The sequence below is a fragment of the Chiloscyllium plagiosum genome, unplaced genomic scaffold, assembly GCF_037043375.1.
Source record: "Chiloscyllium plagiosum isolate Xiang-an unplaced genomic scaffold, Cpla_swu_hap1 HiC_scaffold_3, whole genome shotgun sequence".
In the NCBI taxonomy this organism is placed as follows: domain Eukaryota; kingdom Metazoa; phylum Chordata; class Chondrichthyes; order Orectolobiformes; family Hemiscylliidae; genus Chiloscyllium; species Chiloscyllium plagiosum.
Genome location: NW_028270141.1, coordinates 11,497,391 through 11,520,318, shown reverse-complemented (window position 1 = coordinate 11,520,318; position 22,928 = coordinate 11,497,391). Strand labels below are relative to the sequence as shown.

The 22,928-nt window shown below is 43.5% G+C and overlaps 1 protein-coding gene across 9 annotated transcripts in view; it reads right to left on the bottom strand.

Moving 5' to 3' along the window:
- Positions 1–22,928, bottom strand: part of LOC122540791 (sodium-dependent lysophosphatidylcholine symporter 1-like) — an 80,937-nt gene that overhangs the window by 40,142 nt on the left and 17,867 nt on the right. For all 9 annotated transcript variants that reach the window (XM_087977447.1, XM_043677015.2, XM_087977481.1 and 6 more), the window contains one exon: positions 15,954–16,078. In XM_087977447.1, coding sequence (XP_087833573.1) covers positions 15,954–16,078 — 125 coding nt within the window. The remainder of the gene's footprint in view (positions 1–15,953; positions 16,079–22,928) is intronic.

Here is a 22,928-nt window from a genome sequence, read left to right as displayed (position 1 = left end):
AGATGTGCATTGGAATGTCACAAAGTCATGATTCGAACTGGCAGATCAATGCTGACAGGGAACTGTAATGGTCAGATTTATTTACAAGTTGAATAATAGAAGCAGTCAGACTCAAAACGCCAAGAAGACACTGACCCTGAATTTCCAATTTCCCATCACAACTTGATCAAAGCCCCAGAAAGCTGGTGCACATGGCTATTGTTAACTATCTTTCCCATCATCTCCAAAGATTTCTCTTGTTTCCCATCAGACAGCCATGACACGATTTCCAGGGACTTGAGGGTACAATATGTGAAAACAACAAAAATAGAGTCAGTCCAAGGGATTACAATATTTTCTGAACACTTATTTTTATGCAGTTTTATTGTATTCAGGAGTTTTGGATAAACAGTCTTTTATATAGCTCCTTTGTGATGCTTTAAACAGAAATGACTTGGAGGTGCCAGTGTTGGACTGGGGTGGACAAAGTTAAAAATCACACAACGCCAGGTTATATCCAACAGGTTTATTTGGAAGCACTAGCTTTCGGAGCGCTGCTCCTTCATCAGGTGGTGATGAAGAAGCGGTGCTCCGAAAGCTAGTGCTTCCAAATAAACCTGTTGGATATAACCTGGTGCTGTGTGACTCATAACAGAAACAATGAGTGCATATGAAGCACAATGCACATTCAGCAGTTTTCCAATATTACTTTTAGAGTGTAAACACTATAGTTAAGCATCTAAACAAGAAAGCAATTTGAACAGAACAAGGGTTCTAGAAAAATAAGATGCAAGTAACCTGTAAACTTAGCTTTGGTGGGCTGCATTAGTAACCAAGTATCACCACTAGATGGAGTACTGCACACCAATGCACAATATTGGAGAATATTTATAAACCAAATCCTCAGACTATTGTAGATTTATTACTGAGAGATCAGTATCAGTGATTTGTCACCTTTTCATCCATTAGTTAAGGTTGATAGAAAACATATATTAGAAAGTTCTGAGGGAGGGTCACTGGACCTCCAAAACGTTAACTCTGATTTCTCTGCTCAGATGCTGCCACAACTGCTGAGCTTTTCCAGCAATGTTTGCATTTGTTTCTGATCTATTTGAAACTTTGAAACACTGGACACATTAAACATTCAACATTGCAGGGTGTACCATAATAGCTCCAGGACATTCCTGCAGGAATTCCTCAGGGGGTATCCTAAGCTCAACCATCTTCAGCAGCTTCATCAATGCCTTTCCCTCCATCAGGTCATAAGTGGGGATGTTGACTGATGATCGCTCAATGTTCAGCACTGTACATTTACTTGTAGGACATGGGCATTGCCGGCTGGCCAGTATATTGCTCGTCCCTAGTTGCCCTTAAGAAGGGGGTGGTGTGCTGCCTTCTTGACCCGCTGCAATCCACATGCTATAGATAGACCAACATTGCATTCAGAGAGAGAATTCCAAAATGTTGACACAGCAAACTTGAAGCAGATACTGAAGCAGTCAAGGTTCAAATGCAGAGGAGAAAGTGAGGACTGCAGACGCTGGAGATCAGAGTCAAGAGTGTGGTGCTGGAAAAGCACAGCAGGTCAGGCAGCATCTAAGGAGCAAGAGAATCAATGTTTCAGACACAAGCACTTCATCAGGAATGAGGGTTGTGGGCCAGGGGGCTGAGGGGTAAATGGTAGGGGGGTGGGGTTTAAGGGGAAGGTAGCTGAGAGTGCAATAGGTAGATGAAGGTGAGGGAGAAAGTGATAGGTCGGAGAGGAGGGTGAAGCAGATAGGTTGGAAAGGTGATGGACAGGTTAGGAGGGCGATGCTGAGTTGGAGACTTGAGACTGGGATAATGTGGGGGGGAGGGGAAATGAGGAAACTTGTGAAATCCACATTGAATCCATGTGGTTGCTGCATCCCAAGGTGGAATATGAGACGTTCTTCCTGCAGGTGTCGGGTGGTAAGGGTTTGGCGATGGAGGATGCCCAGAACCTGCATGTCCTTGGCGGAGGGGGTGGGATTGGTTGGTGCGGGTATCCCAGAGATGTTCTCTGAAATGATCAGCAAGTAGGCATCCTGTCTCCCCAATGTACATGAGACCACATCAGGTGCAATAGATACAGTAGATGAAGGTTCAAATGCAGCAAGATCTGGACAGTGTTAAGGATTGTGTTGACAAGTGGCAAGATTAGATTAGATTAGATTACTTTACAGTGTGGAAACAGGCCCTTCGGCCCAACAAGTCCACACCGACCCGCCGAAGCGTAACCCACCCCTACCCCTACCCCTACCCCTACATTTACCCCTTACCTAACACTACGGACAATTTAGCATGGCCAATTCACCTGACCTGCACATCTTTGGACTGTGGGAGGAAACCGGAGCACCCGGAGGAAACCCACGCAGACACGGGGAGAACGTGCAAACTCCACACAGTCAGTCGCCTGAGGCGGGAATTGAACCCGGGTCTCTGGCGCTGCGAGGCAGCAGTGCTAACCACTGTGCCACCGTGCCGCCCACAAGTAACATTTATGCCACAAAAATGCCAGGGAATGACCATCTCCAATCAAAGACAATCTAACCACCACCCCTTGACATTCAATGGAGTTACCATCACTGAATGCCCCACTATCAACATCTTTGACCAGAAACTCACTGGACTCACCACATAAATACAGTGGTTACAAGAGCAAGCCAGAGGCTGGGAATATTGTGGCACATAACTCACTTTCTGGCTTCCCAAAGCCATCTACAAGGCACAAGTCAGGAGCATGATGGAATACTCTCCCACTTGCTTGGATGAGTACAGCTCCAAAAACATTCAAGAAACTTGACACCATCCAGAACCAAGCAGCCTGTTTGATTGGCATCACATCCAAAACATCCGCTCCCTCTACACCAACACTCAGTAGCAACAGTATTTACTATCTGCAAGATGCACTACAGGAGTTCACCAAAGATGCTTTGATCTCACTTTCCAAGCCCACAAGAACAAGGGCAGCAGATAAATGGGAGTACTACCACCTGCTAGCTCTCCTCCAAGCCATTCACCATCCTGACTTGAAAACCTAATGCTGTTCCTTTAGGCTTGCTGTGTCAACATTTTGGAATTCTCTCTCTAAATGCAATATTGGTCTCTTTACAGCACGTGGATTGCAACGGGTCAAGAAAACAGTTCACCACCTCATTCTCAAGGGCAACTAGGGACGGGCAATAAATACTGACCAGCCAGTGATGCCCACATCCTACAGGTGAGTTAAAAAACCTTAAACTTCCTCATTTAACTTTTTTAACTTCATAGGAAATGCTTTGTTTGTTTTGTCCAACCTCCCTCTCTTTATTTGTTTAGAAATAAAACAAGGGTACATTCTCTCCTTTCTGCTGTAAAACCTCTGAAGATTTATTCCTTAACGGTTGAGAAAACCATCAGTGGATAATCTGACCATGGTAAAGTTGCACACGTGCAGATGGATCACAATGGCCAGGATTAATAATGGCACCCTATTTCCTGTGTTGAAAGAAATATTCAATTTTTGATGTTGTAAATTGGGAAGTGATATAAAGTTGTTTTCATGTGCTGACTGTGATGCAGTTGTGAGAGATGACCATTGGCATGTAAAGAGAACATCTGAATGGTTCAGTGCTGATCCAAAATTAACAATCTTAATGAGGTTACAATACATAAAAGAATTCTGTATACATAAGCATAACAAGATAGTTCCTAACTCTTGCAGAATAATTTAATAATGTAACAGTGAGTAATCTCAAATGCGTTTGAGCTACAGCCAGATCTGTTGGCGATATATTTCAGACATCTGCAGGAATAATGGTATCAGGCAGTTCACATGTACAGAACAACCTCAGTTATCCGAACATCGGTTATCTGAGTTTTGGATTATCCGAACATGATCTCAAGGTCTCCATGCTTGGGTAAAGTGTGTTATCCAAACATTCGATTATCTGAACAAAATACTCCCCATCCATAGCTTTTGGATAATCAAGGTTGCTGTGTATAAATGCAGGCTGTAGGATTTTAGGCTCTGCTGGTGAAAATGCTTGACAATAAAGAGAAGCAGGCGCTAGGTGTGCTCCACTGGGATCTTTTCGATGTTGTCTGTGGCCATCGATGACAGCATTTTTAATTATAGAGTTTGTTGACGTTGAGCCAAGAAAAACCATGATCAGGGCAACTGGGCCCTTAATTAACATGGTTCATTTTCACTCCGTGCCTCTGTTTGCATACCAGTGGTCAGCGTCAATTTGCTCCACTAGCACCTCGAGCTCAACCTCGAGAATCTTCTCCAGGATTTAATTAAGCCAAAAGGATTTTGACCTTTGAGCTGTCAATCATTCAGAATTAAAACTTGTTGTGTGCCAACCACTGCACAAGGAGCTGATGAGCAGAATATGGTATGTCACATTGTTTACAAGGACAGTTAATCCTTTCTGATTATCATTGTGAACAAAGCATCTGTCCCAGCACACAATTAATCTCCAGCTATTTTCTAATCAGCTTGTTCAGGGATATTATTGCACACCTCTGGAGCGGGTGAGACATGAGCCAGACCTCTTGGCTGAGAAGTAGGGTCACTACCATTGCATTATAAGAACCCCGACAATTCATCTAGATCTTTTTTAAATTCAACATGTTTTTCCTAATCAACCTGTTCAGAGATATTATTACTCATCTCTGCAGCAGGAGGGACTTGAACCCAAGCCTTTTGGTTCAGAAGCATGGACACTATCACTGCACCATAACAGCCCCAACAATTCATCTACATGAGATTAGATCTTTTCCTTCACTCACAGCAATTATTCTGTCTTGAGTTTAACCCATATGGTTCTTTTCAAGCTCAATCATTTCTTTCAAATTTTCCTTCCTCTCTTTTTATTGTTTTAATTTCCCATCATCAAACTCTCATGCAGAACTGTTTGCTTGAATTATGCTGATACTTTACTATATTTTGATCACCAATATTTTTGGTTTTTTAACACGCTGCAATTTGGCTGCAAAATTATGGTGTAACGAGTCCTGCCAATAACATACTTTGGGAAATAAAAAAACATTGTAATGTGGACTAATTAAAATTCCTTTGAAAAAAAACCAGTATGTATGTAAAGTGAAGACTTTAAAGGACACGATCATGGAGACATTGCAAAAACAACTGAAAACAATTTTGTTTGTATGACCAGTGGAATCTATTTATAGTTCTCAGTCCTGCAATCCCAAAGTGCTTGTAATTCTTCCAGATAATCAAGAGTCATATAGGATAGTCAGATGGTTAAAAAGGAGTTCACGTGATGGACAGCATGTTATTCTGATTCAGCTGAAACATATGTTCAGGCATCCTGCAATAACACATACCGGAATATGAATTAAACAGTAACAACGCAGTGACACAATGTTTACACAGCATACAATACAACAGCTGTCAATTCCTTGCCTCACAAGATGCTGTACTGGAGTCACACAATGCCATGTATCCTTTCATTATTCCAACACCTTCACAGGGGAGGCGATGGCTTAGTGGTGTTATTGCTGGACTGTTAATCCAGAGATCCGAGTAATGTTCTGGAGACCCAGGTTCAAATCATGCCACGGTAGATGGTGGAATTTGAATCCAATAAAAATCTAGAACTGATGACCAGGAAATTGTTGGGAAAACCCATCCAGTCCACTAATGCCTTTTGGGGAAGTAAACTGCTATTCTTACCTGGTCTGGTTTACATGTGACTCCAGACTAACAGCAATGTGGTTGACTCTTAAATGCCCTCTGGGCAATTAGGAATGGGCAGTAAATGCTGGCCTAGCCAGTGATGCCATAAATACATAAGAAAAATGGCTGAGGCAGATCCAGGGAGATGGCTAGCACATTGGCAGGGTGTGGTTATACATATTTACACGATCTATTTTTCCAATGGGTAGGATGGATATTTCTCGCCTTTTATTTTCCCTCAATCTTCATTAAGAATGCTCATTATGGTAAGACAATCTCAATGTTGAGTGTTTACCCAGAATTTCCTGGAATGTTGCGATTAAAGCTGTCAATTCTGCTGTTTCATGCCCAGATGATTCCATCAGAAATCATTCCAACATTTCCTAGAAAAGTCATTTGAATAGGCCACGCTGAGCATGATAGTGAATCAGAGACCTGGGCTGCGGTACAACCAATAGCTCATTCATCCTGCATTAAGCAGATCAAATCTTATAACTCAAGATGCAGAAATCTGAATCGCTGACGTCTTCGTTATACGAACATGCACTTGCAGAAGTCTGTTTGCATTTGGACACAGTCAGATGCCTTATTCCCTTTTTGGGTGCATTCTAAGTTATAGGTTCAGTTTTTAACCAGTTACTGAACAGTGGCAGAAGACGAAGTTTATTTTTCAGGTGAGATTGCACCTTATATTGTCCATTTTCCATGCCCAAAACTATCAATTTTGTGGGTCACATCTACATAAAGCTGTAGGGTTTGTTTCTACGCTGTACAGCTCTATGACTCTAGGTCTGACATAATACAGGTTTGAGTGATATTCAAGCACACCTTAGCACATATTTGATGGTCTGTATCTCCTATATGGCTGCTTGATGTTTGTTACAGAACCACCTGCAAATGCATAAATGCCATACTTAAACAACTGCTTTTACCTGCTGGGACCTAGCCAGGACACAATCAGCCAAACTGGCCAAGAGAAAGCCTGCTACATTGCCTCGGGAATCTCAGCAGGCACCTACACCTTACCAGATTTATTGTATTATGAATGAGCCTCAGGAGATTATATAATGAGTAGACTCCCTGATATTGCTTATTATATATCACCACAGTGTAAAATTAAGTTTATCCAGAATAAGTTCTGAGACACAGATAAAACTTAATGGTTTGGAGGCATTGGTCCATGCAGTATCCAGTATCTGCAATCTGTACAATGGGTGGATGGGGATGAAGGTGATAGGTCAGAGAGGAGGGTGGAGCAGATAGATGGGAAGGAAGATTAAGAGCTTCAGGGCAGAGGAGGTGACCTGGGGGTTGCAGTGAGAGAGAGAGACTCACTGAGATTCTTGTGGAGAGAGGAGAACTTCTTCAAGGTAGGCATCCTTGCAAGAGGATTCGCAGGAAGGTTAAGATCAACTAGGCAAAAGTGAGGACTGCAGATGCTGGAAACCAGAGTCTAGATTAGAGTGGTGCTGGAAAAGCACAGCAGGTCAGGCAGCATCCAAAGAGGAGGAAAATCAATGTTTCGGGAAAAAGACCTTCATCAGGACTGAAGGCAGGGAGCCTCCAGGGTGGAGAGATAAATGGGAGGGGGGATGGGGCTAAGGAGAAGGCAGCAAAGAGCACAATAGGTGGATAGGTTGGGGATGAAGGTGATAGGTCAGAGAGGAGGGTGGAGCGGATAAGTGGGAAGGAAGATTAAGAGCTTCAGGGCAGAGGAAACAACCTGGGGTTTGCAGTGAGAGTCAGACTCGCTGAGATGCTTGTGGAGAGAGGAGGAAAACACAATCTGGTCTGTCTAATGTTACCAAACAGTCAGCGAGTTCACTTGGCTCAATGGCCTACTCTGGTCCAGTTTCTTAAGGTTAGTTAAAATATTTCAGGTTAGAAAGAGGCATTTACAGTAATGCATCACAATGTAATGCACCCTTGTTACATCCAGGTAAGGGGATTGGTGCCTTCCCGGTTCTCCTCTCAATAGTCAGCAACAGGCAATTCCAAAAGAATTTAATACTTAGCAAGTGTTTAACTGTTTAGGTGCTGTGAATCCAACAGACAGACACAAACAGGCTTTCTTGGAAGTCCCAGGAGAAAAGGGAATGGGATTTATTATACACTTTATGCGATTACTTGAAAATAATAAAATAAAACTCCAATTCAGACACACACACACACACACACACGGATGCGCATACACACGGACGCGCATACACACGGACGCGCATACACACGGACGCGCATACACACACACACAAAGCATTAGTGAGATTCATACATACAGTCAATCATGTACAGATTCTGTAGTTCAGTGACTTGGGATTTTAGACTGGGTTCGGTGATCTTTCTGGATCCAATGCAAGACAATTTAAAGAGTTATGTATAACTTCTGTCTTTTCCTCTGGATGAGAGAGGTGCCATGAGGAGCCTGAGGCATTGGCAAATATCAGATGCCAGTGACTACAGACAGGACTGTATCTGACGCCCGTGTATTGTGCCCTGAGATGCTGTTTTGGGGGCTGTTCAGTGCAAGCAGTGAGCTGGGGTCACTAGATGGCTGCTCTGACAGCCACACTGAGAATTCTCGGTGTCTCATCTGCTCACGGACAGCTGGTAAAATGAGAAGCTGATTATTATTAAGGGGCGATATGCAGTTAACAAGGTCATAGACGAACAATAATCCTCCTTAACCCTTTAGTGAGAATCTCACCTTTAAACCTGGAACCTGCTTAGAAGATACAGTGAGTTGTTCCCTTTACTGAGAAAGGCCTCATCAGACTTCTCACATGATTCTGTCATGTTTCTCACCATATCCAACATTGTTCAGGCCCTAATAAAATTCTCCCCAATGCTTTTATTCATCCCTAGCATAGTAACAGTTGTTAGCTGGTCTTTATCTGATAATCTTCCATTTGCATGCCCTGTTTATGCTCTCAGCTTCGCTTTCTGTCTAATTCATATATTATCTGTGGAATTTTTCCTTATTGACACTCATGTCTGTTGTACGGGACAACTGTTTCCATAGAGACATGATATGATTGAGATAGGTGAGCTTTACATTCTGTGCATAATCAACTTAGACTGCTCATGCTTCTCATTTGTGGCCACAGTGTTGAAGAACCTGAAGGACTTGTGTCAAACAAAAACACCTAACTGGTTGAGATATTATCACATTTACTTCCTGTAAACTGATTAATACGCCAATAGCAATTTCAACAAGTGAAACTGAATAACTTCTCAGAACCTGACAATTTATTCATAAGGGTGCTCGGTGAGAGTGGGAACAAATCTCACACAAGCGTGACAGTTTCATCTGACAGTTCTTGATGACCAGGGAACATGAATCATGACATCCAGCTACTGTCAACAAATGGAGTCAAGATAAACAGGAGTAGTTTCAGATCTAGATCAGAGTGGTGCTGGAAAAACACAGCAGGTCAGGCAGCATCCGAGGAGCAGGAAAATAGACGTTTCGGGCAAAAGCCCTTCATCCGGAGCATTCTCCGGGATACCCGCACCAATCAACCACACCGCCCCGTGGCCCAACATTTCAACTCCCCCTCCCACTCTGCCGAGGACATGGAGGTGCTGGGCCTCCTTCACCGCCGTTCCCTCACCACCAGATGCCTGGAGGAAGAACGCCTCATCTTCCGCCTCGGAACACTTCAACCCCAGGGCATCAATGTGGATTTCAACAGTTTCCTCATTTCCCCTCCCCCCACCTCACCCCAGTTCCAACCTTTCAGCTCAACACCGTCCACATGACCTGTCCTACCTACCAATCTCCCTTCCGACCTGTCTGCTCCACCCTCCCCCTTGACCCATCATCTTCATCCCCACGTCCATCCACCCATTGTACTCTTTGCTACCTTCCCCCATCCTCCTCTCTGACCTATCACCGTCACCCCCATCCCCATTCACCTATTGTACTCTTTGCTACCTTTTCCCCAGCTCTCAATAACAAGAATACTATTTTGGATACTGTTGGGGGGGGGGGGGGGGGGGGAGATGACTTACCAGGGGTAAGCAATGGGCCACAGGTCTCTGGCATTGACAGGAGGTTCTGTGGGAAGGTGAGAGACTCTTGGTTGGTGTGTTCCCTCCCAGGTGCCAGGGTTTATGATGTCTCTGATCGTGTTTTCGGGATCCTTGAGGGGGAGCAGTTCCAAGTCGTGGTCCACATCAGCTCCAATGACATAGGTAGGAAGAGAAATGGGGATTTAAGACAGAAATTCAGGGAGTTAGGGTGGAAGCTTACAGCGAGAACAAACAGAGTTGTTATCTCTGGCTTGTTGCCTGTGCCACCTGCTAGCGAGGCGAGGAATAGGAAGTGAGGAGTTGAATACGTGGCTACAGGGATGGTGCAGCAGGGAGGGTTTTGGATTCTTGGATAATTGAGTTTTGGATTCTTGGATAACTAGGGTAGGTGGGATCTCTACAAACAGGACAGTCTTCACTTGAACCAGAGAGGTACCAATGTCCTGGGGGGATATTTGCTAATGCTTTTGGGTAGGTTTAAACTAATTCAGCAGGAGGTTGGGAACCTAAATTGTAGTTGGAGTATAGAGGAGGTTGAGAGTAGGGAGGTCCAAAATAAGGTTTCAGGATTGCAAGAGGGCACCAGCAAGCAAAATATACGTTTGAAGTGTGTCTATTTCAACGCCAGGAGCATCCGGAGTAAGGTGGGTGAACTTGCAGCATGGGTTGTACCTGGGATTTCGATGTTGTGGCCATTTCAGAGACATGGGAAGAGCAGGGACAGGAATGGTTGTTGCAGGTTCTGGGATTTAGATGTTTTGGTAAGAACAGAGAAAATAGTAAAGGAGGTGGGGGTCGGGCAATGTTAGTCAAGGACAGTATTACGGTTGCAGCAAAGACATTTGAGGACTCCTCTACTGAGGTAGTATGGGCTGAGATTAGAAACAGGAAAGGAGAGGTCACCCTGTTGGGATTTTTCTATAGGCCTCTGAATAGTTCCAGAGATTTAGGGGAAAGAATAGCAAAGATGATTCTTGATAGGAGTGAGAGAGACAAGGTACTTGTTATAGGAGACTTTAACTTCCCCAATATTGATTGGGAATACTATAGTTCAAGTACTTTAGATGGGCCAGTTTTTGTCCATTGTGTGCAGGAGGTTTCCTGATACAGTATGTAGACAGGCCAACAAGGGGTGAGGCCACATTAGATTTGGGAAATGAACCTGGCCAGATGCTAGATTTGGAGGTAGGTGAGCATTTTGATAATAGTGACCACATTTCAGTTATGTTTACTTTAGTGATGGATAGGGATAGGTATACACTGGAGGGCAAGAGCTACAGCTGTGGGAAAGGCAATTACAATGTGTGTAAACCAGATTTAGGATGCATAGGATGAGGAAGGAAGGAGGTGGGCACAATTGAAATGTGGAGCTTATTCAAGGAACAACTACTGCGGATCCTTGAGAAGTATGTACCTGACAGACAGGGAGCAAGCTGTCAAGCACAGGATCCGTGGTTTACTAAGGAAGTTGAATCTCTTGTCAAGAAGAAGAAGGCTTACGTTAGAATGAGATGTGATGGCTCAGTTAGGGTGCTTGAGAGTTACAATGTAGCTAGGAAAGACCAAAAGACAAGCAAGGAGGGGACATGAGAAGTTGTTGGAGGACAGGATCAGGGAAAACCCTACAGCTTCCTATAGGTATATAAGGGATAAAAGAATGGCTAGAGTAAGATTAGGACTAAGGGTCCTAATCCTTGGATGCTGCCTGAACTGCTGTGCTTTTCCAGCACCACTCTAATCTAGACTCTGGTTTCCAGCATCTGCAGTTATTGTTTTTACCTAAGATTAGGACCAACCAAGGACAGTCATGGGAAGTTGTGTGTGGAGTTAGAGGAGTTAGGGGAAGCGCTAAGTGAATATTTTTCATAGAACGTTAAAGCACAGTACAGGCTCTTCAGCCCTTGATTTTGTGCTGACCTGTGAAATTAATGATGCCCATCTAAATTGCGCCGTTCCATTATTATCCATACGTATGTCCAATGCCCTTAACATCGGCGAGTCTGCTAACATTGCAGGCAGGCCGATCTATGCCTCTACTACTCTCTGAGTACAGAAACAACTCCTGATATCTGTCGTAAATCTATTACCCCTCAATTTATACCTATGTCCTCTTGTGTTAGCCTTCACCACCCAAGGAAAAAGGCTCTCACTGTCCAACCTATCTAACCCTCTGATTGGCTTATATGTCTTGATTAAGTCATCTTTCAACCTTCTTCTCTCCAATGAAAATAGCCTCAGTTCCCTCCACTTTTCCTTGTAAGACCTTCTCTCCATATCAGGCAACATCCTCATAAGTCACTTCTGAACCCTTTCCAAAGCTTCCACATCCTCCCTATAATGCGGTGACCAGACCTGCACGCAATACTCCAGGTGTGGCCTTACCAGTGTCTTGTACAGCTGAAGCATGACCTCATGGCTCCGAAATTCAATCCCCCTATCAATAAACGCGAACACACCATAAGCCTTCTTAAGAACCCTATCAACCTGGATGGCAACTTCCAGGGATTTATGCACCTGGACACCGAGATCTCTGATCATCTACACTGCCAAGAATTTTACTATTAGCCCAGTACTCTGCATTCCTGTTACTTCTTCTGAAGTGAACTGCTTCACACTTTTCCGCATTAAACTCTGTTTGTCACTTCTCAGCCCAGCTCTGTACCTTATCTATGTCCCCCTGCAACCCACAACATCCTTCCGCACTATCCACAACTTTGCCTACCTTTGTGTCATTTACAATTTTACTAACCCATCCTTCTACGCCCACATCCAGATCATTTATAAAAATGACAAACAGCAGTGGCACCAAAACAGATTCTTGCAGCTCTCCACTGGTAATGAGCTCCAGGATTAACATTTCCCATCAATCACCACCCTCTGTCTTCTTTCAATTAGCCAATTTCTGATCCAAACCACAAAATCACCTTCAATCTCGAAACTCCATATTTTGTGCAACAGCCTACTGTGTGGAACCTTATCAAATGCCTTACTGAAGTCCATATATGCCACATCTACCACCTACCTTCATCCACCTGTTTTGTCATCTTCTCGAAGAACTCAATAAGGTTAGTGAGGCATGACCAACCCTTCACAAAACCGTGTTGACTGTCCCTAATCAAATTATTCCTTTCTAGATGATAATAAAATGATGATGATTTCCTCAGTACTCACACTGGAAAAAAACAAGGAGCATACTGAGAAACAGGCTCCTAGACTAGATGGGATTGAGGTTCACAAGGAGGAGGTGTTAGCAATTCTGAAAAGTATGAATATAGATAATCTCCTGGGCCGGATGGGATTTATCCTGGGATCCTCTTGGAAGCCATGGAGGAAACTGCCGAGCCTTTGGCTTTTATCTTTATGTCATCATTGTCTACAGGAATAGTACCAGAAGACTGGAGGATAGCACATGTTGTCCCCTTGTTCAAGAAGTGGTGTACAGACAACCCTGGTAACTATAGACCAGGGAGCCTTACTTTGGTTGTGGGTAAAGTGTTGGAAAGGATTATAAGAGACAGGATTTATAATCAATAGGAATAAGTTGATAAGGGATAGTCAACATGGTTTTGGAAAGCGTAGGTCGTGCCTTACAAATCTTATTGAATTCTTCAAGAAGGTGACAAAACAGCTGGATGATGGTAAAGTCATTGATGTGGTGTATATAGATTTCAGTAAGGGGTTTGATAAGATTCCCCATGGTAGGCTACTGTACAAAATATGGAGACATGGAATTGAGGGTGATTTAGTGGTTTGGATCAGAAATTGGCTAGCTGAAAGAAGACAGAGGGTGGTGGTTGATGGTAAATGTTCATCCTGGAGTTCAGTTATTAGTGGTGTACTGCAAGGATTTGTTTTGGGTTCACTGCTGTTGTCATTTTTATAAATGTTCTGGATGAGGGCATACAAGGATGAGTTAATAAATTTGCAGACAACACTAAGGTCAGTACAGTTGTGGATAGTGCCGAACGATGTTGTAGGTTACAGAGGGACATAGGTGAAAGTGAGTACTGCAGATACTAGAGATTAGAGCCTAGAGTGTAGTGCTGGAAAAGGACAGCAGGTCAGGCAGCATCTAAGGAACAAAAAAATCAATACTTAGGGCAAAAGCCCTTAATCAGGAATGAGTCTGGGAACCTCAGGTGTAGAGAGATAAATGGGGGGGGGGGGTTAAGGTAGCTGAGAGTGCAATAGGTGGATGGCGGTGGCGGTAAAGGTGATAGGTCGGAGGGGAGGGTGGAGTGGATGGGGGAAAAGAAGATAGACAAATGGGACGGGTCATGTGGACAGTGCTGAGCTGAAAGGTTGGAACTGAGGTAAGGTGGGGGCAAGGGGAAATGAGGAAATTGGTGAAAACCACATTGATCGCTGAGCTGAAAGGTACAGAGGGACATAGATGAGCTGCAGAGCTGGGCTGAGAGGTGGCATATGGAGTTTAATGCAGAAAAGTGTGGGATAATTCACTTTGGAAGGAGTAACAGGAATGCAGACTACTGGGTGAATGGTAAGATTCTTGGTAGTGTAGATGAGCAGAGAGATCTCAGCGTCGATATACATACATCTCTCAAAGTTGCTACCCAGGTTGACAGAGCTATTAAGAAGGCATATGGTGTGTTAGCTTTTATTAGTAGAGGGATTGAGTTTCGCAAATATGAGGTCATGCTGCAGCTGTACAAAACACTGGTGCAGCTGCACTTGAAGTAATGCATGCAGTTTTGGTCACCACATTATAGGAAGGATGTGGAAACTTTAAAAAGGGTGCAGAGGTGATTTAGTAGGATGTTGCCTGGTATGCAGGGAAGGTCTTATGAGGAAAGGTTGAAGGAGTTGAGGGTGTTTTCGTTAGAGAGAAGAAGGTTGAGAGGTGACTTAATTGAGATATATAAGATAACAATTGGGTGGACAGTGAAATCCTTCTTCCTTGGATGGCGATGGCTAGCACAAGGGGACATAGCTTTAAATTGAGGGGTGATAGGCATAGGACAGATGTCAGAGCTGATTTCTTTACTCAGAGAGTAGTAGGGGCACGAAACGCCCTGCCTGCAACAATTGTGGTCTCGCCAACTTTATGGGCATTTAAATGGTCATTGGATAGGCATATGGACGAGAAAGTTAGATGAGCTTCAAACTGGTTTCACAGGGTGGCGCAACGCCAAGGGTCGAAGGGCCTGTACTGTGCTGTAATGTTCTATGTTCTATAAATAAACTGAAAAGACTGGAACTCTGTTCACTGGAGCATAGGACATTGAAGGGTTACTTTAATGAGGTTTATAAAATTTTGAGGAGTTTAGGCAAGCATCTTTTCCTCGGGTTGTTGAGTTCAAAACTAGGAGGTGTATTTTTAAGGTGAGAGGAGAAAGATTTAAAAGACACAAGAGGCAGAGTTTTTACACAGAGTAGTTCATGTGTGGAATGAACTTTCTGAGCAAGTGATGGAAGTGGGTACAGCTACAACAGTTAAAAGGCATTTGGATAAGTTCATGAATAGGAAAGGTTTGGAGGGATATGGGCCAAATGCAGGCAGGTGCGACTAGTTTAGTTTGGGAACATGGTCACATGTACTAGTTGGACTGAAGGATTTGTTTCCGTGCTGTATGACTCTCTCTATTATATATATATATTATATATATTTTATATATATATATATATATATATATATATATAATACATTTGTTTCAGAAGGTGGTGGTACAGCTTGATCAACCTCAATAACTTGTTTGATTTAAATGGACTCTATGTTGACAGAGTGAAGTTCTGCCATACTACCGACTTGACATTGAAAGGTGCCACTGATTATGTAGACCCACAAAACATGTAAACGCCCAGTGCACACACATCAAGGTGTTTTGCAAAGCACAAATTCCAGGGTCATAATGAGCCCACTCTAAAACATGAGTTTCACACCATGGAAGATATATGTCTGGCCCCAGACTGCATTTCATAATTTAAAGAAAACCCAAAATAGGTGTTCAAGATTCCATCTTTCTGTATTAATTGAGTATATCAGGAGTGCATGGCCCACCAAATGAGAATAATAAAGAGAGTACTACCCCTTGTTCAATCTGAGTCTTCCTTTTGCCCTGGTTATCTATTTAATTTAATTTCTCTAAGACTGTAGCACTCCAAATAGTGGTGGGATCTCAAAGCTCTTTTTGACAACACACTCCAAATGTGTGGCAACAGTAAATGGTTCTCACCACGGAGCTAGGGTTTCAAAATGTGTATAAAGCTTACTCACCATGGCATTAACCTCCCAATCTTTGTCCGTTTGCTTTTGCAGATTAAGCAACCAATAGCAGGATCAGTGACAGCATCACAAACTCTTCCAAAGAACAATATAAAAGAAGTATGAAATGGAGATATCTGAAAACAAGAACAAAAGATATTTTTAACTGTGAATAGAATACAGTATTTCAGCTCACAAAATAGAAATACAGGATTGGGCTAAGCAGGGCATTCATTTTTCACTTTATCACAGTGAAAGGGAAATGATAACTTCTGCTATCAACAGCAAATATGGGAGGGATGTTAGCCAAACACAGGCAAATGGGACTAGTTCAGTTTGGGAATATTTGATCAGCATGGACAAGTTGGACCAAAGGGTCTGCTTCCATGCTGTATGATGCTAGAAACAGTCTACATTTGGGTGAACACAGAACAGTGTGAAGGTTAGAGGCTTCATTCAGCCTGAGGCTTGAACACGGAGGGCCATCACAAATCGGCAAAGGGCAAGAGAGGCTTTGAGGGAGAGGTTGTCTGTTGGGCATCAAGGTGCCTGCAGTGGGGGGAAGAAGCTGTCTATACCAGGAAGAGGAGGAGAAGAGGTTGTGAGTATGAAGCTGGAGTGAGAGTTTATTGAAGAATCACAGAACTATAATGGTGCAGGGAGAGGCCACTGTACCTGCACTGTCTCGCCAAACAAGCAACATGACACAACCATTCTCCTGCATTAACCTGCATATTATTTTGATTCAAATAATCACCTAATGGCCTCTTGAATTCCTCAATTGAACCTGCCTCTACTACATGTCCAGGTAGCGAATTCTATGCCTTAACTACCCATGTGTGAAAGTGCTTTCTAATGTTTGCTTCTTTTCAAAACTGTTTTAAACTGCCCTCGCATTGTTGATTCTTAAAGAAGGGTAGGAAATGTCTATCCCTACTTATTCTGTCCTGACTCCTCATGATTTTGTAAACTTCTGTCAGGTCTCCTCTTTGCCTGGTCTTCTCCAAGGAAAACAGTCACACTGTTTGCAGTCTATCTTTCTAACTGAAGTGGTTCACCTCTGTAGGTGTGCATGGGTGTGTCTGTCTTGTCTTTCTGAATGCATGTGTATGTGCATGCGCAAGGATGTGTGTATGTGTGTGTATGGGTGTGTGTGTGGATATATGTGCATGGGTGTGTGCGTGTGTCTGCGTGTATGTGAGTTCACAAATTTATCAACTCTGATGCAAACACACTTCTCAGCACACAAAAATACACACACACAGACACATACTGAGTCATACACAAACACACACACAGACACACACACACACGCATGTCTGGATGAAATGGGTGAAGGTGAGATTTTTGGCACGATTCTGCGAGAAATCCAGTGAGGCTTATCTCAACATTAAGAGCACCAGCAACTGTCATTGCAATTAAATTACTTTTTATTTCAAAGAATCAATCACTGAAAATTGTTCCACAAAGACAAAACATCAGTAAAATGATTCTTGACAGTGCATGCTCAGGAGAAAGTGAGGACTGCAGATGCTGGGGATCAGAGCTTAAAAATGTGTTGCTGGAAAAGCGCAGCAGGTCAGGCAGCACCAAAGGAACAGGAGAATCCGAAACGTCGATTCTCCTGTTCCTTTGATGCTGCCTGACCTGCTGCACTTTTCCAGCAACACATTTTTAAGTGCATGCTCAGGGGCATGCTCCCAGCTAATGCACTGCACCAATCTGTAGGCCTGGTCTAATCACTTGCTACCTATGTGCACACTCACTTGGAGCATACCTGGTTGGTCACAGTATTCCCTCCTTGTCTTCCCACCTTGCACTTTCCCCTCTCCACCAGAGGTTTTTTTTTAAATTTCAAAAATATACTTTATTCATAAAAATATCTTCACATACATACATGGTCACTGAAGCAGTTCAGTGCTGAACAGTAGCATATGAACGGACAAACAAACATTGGAGTATGACTCTAAGCAACAAACAAACCCAAGGCATTTCTTACTTCTGCAAGATTATATTGACATATATTTGAGGTAGTGGGAGGTTCCAATAACTGAATGGACTCCAATTTACCTTCAGCAGGAAGACCTCAGACAGTGGCCTTTCCCCACTGTGCTTTGGTGGCAGCTGCCCCAAATGTGCCAGTCTGCAACACTTGGTCAGGGTCAGCTCCTTGCTCTGGAAGGCCAACAAGTTTTGGGCAGACTGAAGAGTATCTTTCACTGAGTTAATGGCCCTTCAGGTGCCTCTGCCCTGCCGTATTACTGTACTGTTTAGTATAGGCACAAACCAGGAAGTTTGTCCTGCTTGCCAACAGTCCACGGTGAGGTCATGAGGGATAGTCTTCACTGAGGTGTTCCTGTTATTGTAAGTCCAGGGCAGCCCCTGATACCAGTCCAGGGGCTTGCACGCAGAGTTAGTCAGCTCCTCAGACCCAAACCCCTTCTCCTCCCCTGTTAACATAGACTTGGGGCCATGTAATAATGTATATATGGTGGCCTGGTGGATCAGTGGTTAGCACTGCTGACTCATAGCACCAGGGACCCAAGTTCAATTCCACCCTCTGAGTGGAGTTTGCACATTTTCCCTGTGCCTGCATGGGTTTCCTCCCACAGTTCAAAGATGTGTAGGTTAGGTGGATTGTCCACAGTAAACTGCCCATAGTACCCAGAGTTATGCAGGCTAGGTGGGTTAGCCGTGGGAAATATGGGATGGGTGGGATGCTCTCTGGAGGGTCAGTGTGGACTTGATAGGCCAAATGGCCTGTTTTCACACTGTAGGGATTCTATGGATCTACATATTGATGTATTAATTAAGAGCAACAAGGGATCACTTGCTCCTTCAAGCCAGTTCCATCGTTCAATATTGTCTGCAGATAATGTCAAGGACTGTGCAGGGCAGTTTTGGGTGTACAGCAGCTTTTTAAAGTTGACACCCGCGATGCTGGTCAATTCCTGACAGTGGTGAGTTGCTCTGGTGGGATGGGGCTAGAACTGAACAAGTGCAACACCATAGGAGTGGGTTAAGTGGTTCATGAGGTGTAACTGATAAGGTATGATGAGAAAACCTGATAGACCTTGTAGTAAAAAATTCTCCAAAAAAACTCAATGTAACTAGCACTTAGCTGAAAATAAAGTAAGCTTAGCCCACAACTACCATTGCATGCCACCACTTTCACATTAATTCTGAATAGAGGTCAGCTCCACATGTATGCCAATAGAGGCGAATGCAAGGTCAACGTTCATCAAACTCAACTCCTTAGCTCAGACCTGGAACCCCTTCCATCCCCTGGTGACCAGGACTTGGGCCCTTCCCTGTTCTATCATTCAGTAATATCATGGTTAATCTAATTACTCCATATTCTCACCCACCAACAAGAACTTTTTGCCTCCTTTCTGTAAAGAATCCATCTCACTTTGCCTTAGAACGATTCAAAGCCCCTGCTTCCCCTTCCTATTGTGGAAGAGAGTTCCAAAGACTCATTACTCTCTGAAAACAAAAAAAAAATCTCCTCATCTCTATCTTAAATGGGTGAACCCATTTTATCTCTAATTTTAAATTCTCTCACAAGAATACATACTCTTTCCACATGCAACCTCACAAGGTTCCTCAGGATCTTATATTTACATTTCAATTAAATCACTTTTTACTGTTCTAAATTCCAATAGGTACAAGCTTAACCTGTCAAATGTTTCCTCATAAGGCAATCCACTCACAATATTGTTCTGCTAAACTTTTTTTTCAATACATTTACATCCATCCTTAAATAAGGAGACCAAATACTTTACACAAACTCCAGTTGTAGCCTGACCAATGCTCTGTATAACTGAAGCCTAACCTTTTATATTCAATTCCCCTGACATGAAAGGATAGTATTCACTTAACTTTTCTAATCACTTGCCAAACTGCATACATTTCGAACCTTTTATAATACACGTTCAAGAGAATCCCAGATTCCTCTGCATCTCAGAGCTTGCAATCTCTTGCCGTTTAAATAAAATGCATTGTTGTTTATTCTTCTTGCCAGAGCATACAATGTCATATTTTCCCACATTACACACCATTTACCGGACCTTTACCCACTCACTTAAACTGTCCAATCCTCTTCATGTTCCTTGTGTCCTCTTCACCAATTACTTGCCTATCATTGTGTCATCAGCAAATGTAGCACCTATAACTTTGGTCCCTTCATCTAAGTCTTTTCTATGAATTGCAAAACATTAAGGCCTATTATATTGTGGGCGGTACGGTGGCACAGTGGTCAGCACCGCTGCCTCACAGCGCCAGAAACCCGGGTTCAATTCCCACCTCAGGCGACTCTCTGTGTGGAGCTTGCACATTCTCCACATGTCTGCGTGGGTTTCCTCCGGGTGCTCCGGTTTCCTCCCACAATCCAAAAATGTGTAGGTCAGGTGAATTGACCATGTTAAATTGTAGTGTTAGGTGAAGGGGTAAATGTAGGAGTATGGGTCTGGGTGGTATACGCTTCGGCGGGTTGGTGTGGACTTGTTGGGCCGAAGGGCCTGTTTCCACACTGTAAGTAATCTAATCTAATCTGTAAATTATCTAATCTAACATATTGTCAACAAAACATGACCCATTTATACCAGACCTCTGTTCCTGTTAGCCAGCTGATCATTTAGTGTTACCCTGCACCTTGAACTTTTATATCCCACCATAATATTTGATATGGTAGCTTTTCAAATGTCTTCTAGAAATTAAATTACAGTACAGCATCCTCTTTCCACAGCACATGTTACTTCTACAAAGAGCTCCAATAATTTGGTTAAACCATGACTTTCCTTTTTACAAACATAGATTTTTTTTTGCTCCAATAGAAAAAGAATGTGTTGGAAATCCCAGCACATCTGGCAAATTAAATGCAGTTATAAACACAACTCAGTCACCCTTTATTAGAATAGGGTGGGGGTTATGAACCTGAGGCATTGACTCTCCTTCTCTCTGCCCACAGTTGCCGCCTGACCTACTGTGTATTTCTAGAATTGTCTGTTTTATATTTCACCCTTTCCAGCATCTACAGTAAAGTACACTCCAGTCATATGCTCTATGTCTGGGCATTTGTAAGTGTGGTTGGTTTCAATTTAATATGAGATAATATTTATCACTCAATTCAAAGTGTAATTTATCTGTTAACAAAGTCCACTCATGGGGATAGAAATAGAACATTATTGCATCTGCATTGCCTTGAGAATGTACACATGGCATGGAGTAATACATTATTTTCATAAAATGAGTGGGCACTGTCTTACACAAAAGATGACAGCATGGTAAGAACTTAGATAAAGTTTTGCAGATGCTGGTTTGACAAAAAAAGGTGGATTGGCAATATCTGAAAGCTTGTGTTCCTTGTCGGAATTTCACCTGACTTTGATTTCAATGGAGCAAAATAAGGTGACCTGTTTTCCGTGCATTGTAAAACCTGACCATACACTTGGTGCTGTGTGAAGGATGAATGAAGAGTCACTTCATAGAATCATAGAATCCCTACACTGTGGAAGCTGAACACTTCAACTCCCCCTCCCACTCCACCATTCGGCCCTTCGAGCCTTCACCACTATTCAATGTGATTGTGGCTGATTATGCAATCACAGTATCCCATTCCCACCCTCTCTCCATCCCCCTTGATCTCTTTAGCCACAAGGGCCACAAACAGCTCCCTCTTGAATCTATCTTATGAACTGGCCTCAACAGCTTCCCACTGGAGAGAATTCAACAGGTTCACAACTCTGAATGAAGAAATTCTTCCTCATCTCAGTCCCAAATGGTTTATCCCTTATTCGTAGTCTGTAAACCCTTGTTCCAGACTTTGGGGTTGAGAGTGTGGTGCTGGAAAAGCACAGCGGGTCAGGCAGCATCCGAGGAGCAGGAGAATCAACATTTCAGGCATGAGCCCTTCAGCGGGAATGAGGCTTGAGATAAATGGGAAGGGGGGTGTTGGAAGGTTGCTGAGGATGCAATAGGTAGATGAAGGTGGGGGAGAAAGTGATAGATTGGAGAAGAGGATGGGGCAGGTGGATGAGAAAGACGATGGACTGGTCAAGAAGGCAGTTCTGAGTTGGAGGCTTGGGACTAGGATAAGGTGCGGGGAGGAGAAATGGGGAAACCAGTGGAATTCATATTAATCCCGTGTGGTTGCAGAGTTCCAAGGCAGAAGATGAGGTGTTCTTCCTCCAGGGGTTGGGTGGTTAGGGTTTGGCGATAGCGGAAGCCCAGAACCTGCATGTCCTTGGTGAAGTGGGAGGGGGAGTTGAAGTGTTCAGCAACAGGGCGTTGGGGTTGGTTGGTGCAGGTGTCCCAGAAATGTTCTCTGAAACTATCTGTAAGTTGGCATCCTGTCTCCCCAATGTAGAGGAGACCACATCAGGAGCAACCAATACAGTAGGTGACATTCCTCCTCTCTGACCTATTACCTTCTCCCCTATTGCATCTACCTATTGCATTTTCAGCTACCTTCCCTCCCCATCTCCACCCCCCTCCTGTTTTTCTCTCAGCCACCCGGCCCATAAGTCTCATTCCTGATGAAGGCTTATGCCCAAAACATCGATTCTCCTGCTCCCTGGATGCTGCCCTGACCTGCAGTGCCTTTCCTGCACCACACTCGACTCTGATCTCCAGCATCTGCAGTCCTCACTTTCTGCTAGTTCTTGACTTCCCCAACATTGGGAACACTCTTCCCACATTTAGCCTGTCCAATTTCATCAGGATTTTATATGTTTCTCAGAGATCCCTTCTATTCTTCTAAATTCCAGCGAGTACAAGCCCAGTCTATCCACTCTTTCCTCATATGTCAGTCCTGCCATCCGGAAGTCAATCTGGTGAACCTTCACTGGACTCCCTCAAGAGCAAGAATATTCTTCCTCAGACTAGGAGACCAAAACTCCACACAATACTCAAGGAGTGGCCTCACCAAAACCCTGTAATAACTGCTCCAAGACATCCTTACTCCGACGCTTAAACTAGTTGTATTTC